Source organism: Nematolebias whitei, chromosome 6 (assembly GCF_014905685.2).
Source record: "Nematolebias whitei isolate Nwh7 chromosome 6, NemWhi1, whole genome shotgun sequence".
Taxonomy (NCBI): Eukaryota; Metazoa; Chordata; class Actinopteri; order Cyprinodontiformes; family Rivulidae; genus Nematolebias; species Nematolebias whitei.
The window spans coordinates 46826099-46830615 of NC_056503.1; the positions used below are offsets into that span (position 1 = coordinate 46826099).

Sequence of the window (4517 nt, forward strand, 5' to 3'; positions counted from 1 at the left end):
TGAGGTTCTGTAGGTCAGTGGGGTTCTGTAGGTCAGTGGGGTTCTGTAGGTCAGTGGGGTTCTGTAGGTCAGTGGGGATCTGTAGGTCAGTGGGGTTCTGTAGGTCAGTGAGGTTCTGTTGGTCAGTGGGGTTCTGTAGGTCAGTGAGGTTCTGTAGGTCAGTGGGGTTCTGTTGGGCTGTGCCAGCAGTTTTGTTGCACATCCTGACAGTCTCTGAGAGTTTGTTCCTGCTCTTGAATTGGTCTCTTGGAAAAAATACTGACTTTCAGTTAAAATGTTTTATTGTTGTCACTAAAAACCTTTTTTTTTTTTTAAATTAATTAATTTAGTTTTTATTATATCTAAAAATGTTTTATTGTTGTCACTAAAAACCTGTTTTTTTTTTTTCTTCAGAAAAACTCTTATTAATTAATTTAGTTTTTATTATATCTAAAAATGTTTGGTCATAATAATTTGAGTTTTTCTGAAGAAGATTACCCTTCAGTGGTTACAGGATGTGATCTATGGCGTGTTTCTATTTGGAGTGCAGACAATTTATGACTCGTTGACAAAAAAAATTTTACTTTTGCTTTTTTGTTGTTGTTGTTGTTTTGTTTAAATTATCGGACCGTGCAAGTTCAACATGTTCATGTTCAACACGTCTGAAGAGATCTGAGGTCTGTTAATGCAACTTTTCCTGGCACCGCGTGTGATGAGTTTCCTCAACCGGGATATCAGATTATCTCCTAAGATAAAGGAAACATGCTCTGAACCTGATACCTTGTCTGCAGTTTGTGTTTTATGATAAAAGACCTGGCGTCACGTAAATGCTGCTTTGTCTCCTTTAGTCGCTCTAGGTCCCGGTCTCGGTCTGGCTCTGCGCCCAGAGGACGCTCTGCCTCACGATCCCGCTCTCGATCACCGTCAGCAAACCACAAGAGGACCAGGTAAACCCCAAGTCTAGGTGTTTGTTTATTCACTGAAACAAGGTGTGGGCCATCTACTAAATGTGTAATGCTTAGTCCTGCAAGTTGTCTGTTTTTTTACATGTATGGGATTTCACCAGTAGAATAAAAACTCCAGGGAGGTCCAGATAGATAAACAAACATAGATTTTAGAGATCCTGTGTTCCAGGTGAAGATCAGGCATGTTTAAAACATTAGTCAGATAGAGTTCTTCATTCTAGCCCAAAAGTACCTGATGAGTAGAGCCTACCTTTAACCAGGAGTAGCCCTGCTGCTTCCATCCTGACTGCCACGTGAGGATAAGATGGACGAACACCAAGATCCTTCAGCCTCGTCCTCAGAGACCCTCAGCCTCTGCTGTCGGCCAGTAGTGGGCTGGGAGGGGTAAAACTACAAGACCTGGGAGCTTAGGGACATGTAAGGTTAAACCTGCTGTGCTCTCTTTTGGGGTCTGTCTACTCTGTATGGCCTTGCGTTGCAATGATGTCACTTCCTGTGTGTGCACGGTCCAATCGCCATGTTGGAAGACGAGCTCCAGCGAGTCAAAGGATCAAACCACTGAGCGATCTATGATCTTCAGACTCCGCAGTCACAACGAACAAACTCAGAGGCATCAATCACTCGCTCCGTTTAAAACCGTAGACCCGTTCATTATCTCACCTAATTCTGACTTTTGATTTTTATTTTGACTTCCAATCAGAATGTGAACGCTGTGTAACTGAGGAAACAATCTTACATCACCTGTAGTTCACGTGTCGACGCTTAGCTCGTCTTTTATTATGTAATAACCATTCCTCACTACGACACCACTTTCCTGCACCCAGCCAGTGGCGTAGTACCTGCAGGTTTGGAGACTTGTAGCGCTCACGAACATACAAAACTATTCGCAGTTATTTAAAATCGTTTGTTTGATCTCGACATGCAGGGGTCAGAATCGTTTAACGACCTCACGTTTTTGCTGTCAGCTGGCTCGGGCTTCTCATCGTACTTTAAATTTTCACATTTCTGGACCATCGGACCGTAAACGATGCAGAATAAACATCTGTTCGTGCACTTCGTCTTCCAGCATGGCGGCCACACGTCCTGCGCACACGTACTGCCGACATCAGCGCAAGTGGTCTGTTGTCTTCCATCTGGCCTGAAGAGTCATTTTGACCCTTAAAAGAGAGCAAAGATGATCTCTGATCAGCCTGTTAACTGTTCATCAGAAACATGTACCCGTATGTTCTCTGTAGTTTTTTTCATAAGATCTCAGATGTAGCCCTGTTGCACGTAACTTCCCAACCCCGATCCTCGTGATTCACTGTCCCGCATGTTTTAGATGTTTCCCTGCTTCAGCACGCCTGACTGAAATTAACGAGTCGTTGACAGGCGTCTGCCACACTTCATGACAGCCTGAGCAGGTAATGTAATTATTTGAAGCAGGAAACGTGCTGGAGGGTGTGCCACAAGGATCAGTGTTGGGACCTCTGATGTTTTAAAAAAAAAAAAAAAAGAAGGCTGACAGAGTGAAACATTTACAGTAGTTAGGGAAGGTTAGAGATTAAATTAAAATGTTTTACTTTAGTCTGAATTGGCTCCTGAATTTGACTACATGAAAAGAAATCTCAGGAAAGGTTTTAGCTCAGATGAAACTGCACCAGTGGTGTGATTTTTGCGGTAAACATCTTTGCAGCAGTTTTGTTTATTTTTCATATTTTCTTTAAAGCGTGTGGTGGGAGCTGAGCACTGCACAGACACCGCAGCTGATCCCAGGCCCAGGGTCTGCCAGCTGGCGGTGTGCACGTCCTGCGGGAGGGTGACTAAACGCTGACCTGAGATCAGCCGTCGACTGCATCTGATGTTAGACAGCGAGAAAGAGGTCGACCTACCGACCGCCCCCCTCCCCAGAGTGAATGGGTGACTGTGTTCAACCGACGCACACGCTCAGACGAGATCAGCCCGCACACACATTCAGTTGTTCATCTAGAGTCACCCAGATGGCCAGCCTTCAGATCTACCGGAGGGCTGACCCACACAGATCAGAGTTGGGCCTTTTTAAGCCCATTATCTACCTACCAGAGTTCTTCGCCTCTGTCTTAGCTTCTGAAAGTGAAAGAGCTGACGAGAGATCAGTCTTCAAGAGCCTTCCGGCGCAGTGTCTCTTCGAGTTGTAGTCATCCGTCCTTCAGTCCGTTGATCCTTGGCTTCTCTGTACTTGTTGTTTCTACCACTGTCTGCAAAGGTAACGAAAAACAAACCCCCTGACAAGCTCATGTTGATGGTGAAAGAAAATGTACGGCTTGCTAAAGTTGAGCCTTAAGCATGCTCAGAGTTCAGATGTGTGGCTGGATGTGTGAGTGCGTGTTGGGCTGAATGTGTCAGACGGGCCGGCTCCATGGGCTGAAGTCTGAGGAGGTCATGCTTTGTTCTTAACCTGTTCCTATGTGTTCTGTAGTGTCGGGGACTTAACATTTATTGATCAGAATAATTTGACCCTTGATGGTAACATCTTAAAATTAACCCTGAAACACTTTAGGATTCATTTGGTTCTTATGAATTAGCATCTGTAGTTGTTTACTAAGCTATGTGTAGGTCTTTTTTATTCATTTACGTTTTTGCTCTTATTGGTCTTTGTTCCATTTCCTCTGTAGCGAGCTAATTCCTCTTCGTTTCTGTTTCAGTCGCTCCCGTTCAGCGAGTGCACACCGAAGTCCTACACCTGCAGATGACTGACTGATGAAGACTTAGTCCCCCAGCACTTCCTGAACGTATATCCCCTCAGCCTCTGCATTCTGTCTGCTTTTACAGCCCTGCAGACGCCGTTTACTTCCATAATTACACGTTTGTTGTTGTTGTTGTTTTCTACCCCAGGCTTGAAATCTTTAGTTGTTGGAGCACACAGAAATGTAAAGGATTGTTTCAGATGCTGCGAGTAAAGGTCGGAAGCAAAAATATTTACAGCATTTTACTTTTAGCAGTAATAATTAAAGCTCATCCACCGATTGCAGCCGAATTGAAATTTTATTACCTAAAAGAAACCGCTCAAACGTCAGGATATGTGCAGCATTCCAAGTTAACGCTTGGTTTGTAAACATATTTTAGTTGTGACTAAAAGACTTGGTTCTTTCTGCATGCCTTTAAATTTATTGTCCCATTATTTAGTTGTTGTTTTTTTTCTGCTACATCTCCCTTTTTACAAACGAGTCATGCTGCAGAGCTGAATTAACCCCATGTTTTTTTCATGTTTCTGTTCCTCTGATTTTAAAGTGAAAACAAGTGTTGAAGTTTGAGTCCTGCAGAGCTACTGTAACGATTTTTTTCTGTTCTTGGGTAAATCATTTGACATGGCAGTTTGAATTTTGAATAAACTTCTTCAACATGACGTTGCTCTTGAATGTCGAGTCAAATTTATTTATAAAGCGCGTTTTTAACAGCGGCTGTTACCAAAGTGCTTAACAATAAGCTCAAGGCAGTATTTAAAATAATAAGATGTAATTATAAGCGTCAAAAGTAAAACAGAAACAATAAAATACTAAATCAGATCACCCTGTGTTAAATGTGAAAACAGGCCAGTTTAGGAGATTTAAAAGC

The 4517-nt window shown here is 42.9% G+C and overlaps 1 protein-coding gene across 2 annotated transcripts in view; it reads left to right on the forward strand.

The window, feature by feature from the left end:
- Positions 1-4308, forward strand: part of srsf7a (serine and arginine rich splicing factor 7a) — a 13377-nt gene extending 9069 nt beyond the window's left edge. Inside the window, exons 7-9 of one of the 2 annotated variants that reach the window (XR_005186869.1) lie at positions 828-926; positions 2653-3168; positions 3608-3684. Coding sequence is in view for 1 of the 2 variants with exons in the window: in XM_037677701.1 (XP_037533629.1) it covers positions 828-926; positions 3608-3659 (151 nt within the window). In the remaining variant the exon portion in view is untranslated. Of the gene's footprint in view, positions 1-827; positions 927-2652; positions 3169-3607 lie in introns of both variants that reach the window. The other variant, XM_037677701.1, reaches the window with a different exon arrangement.
- Positions 4309-4517: the final 209 nt, after the last annotated feature.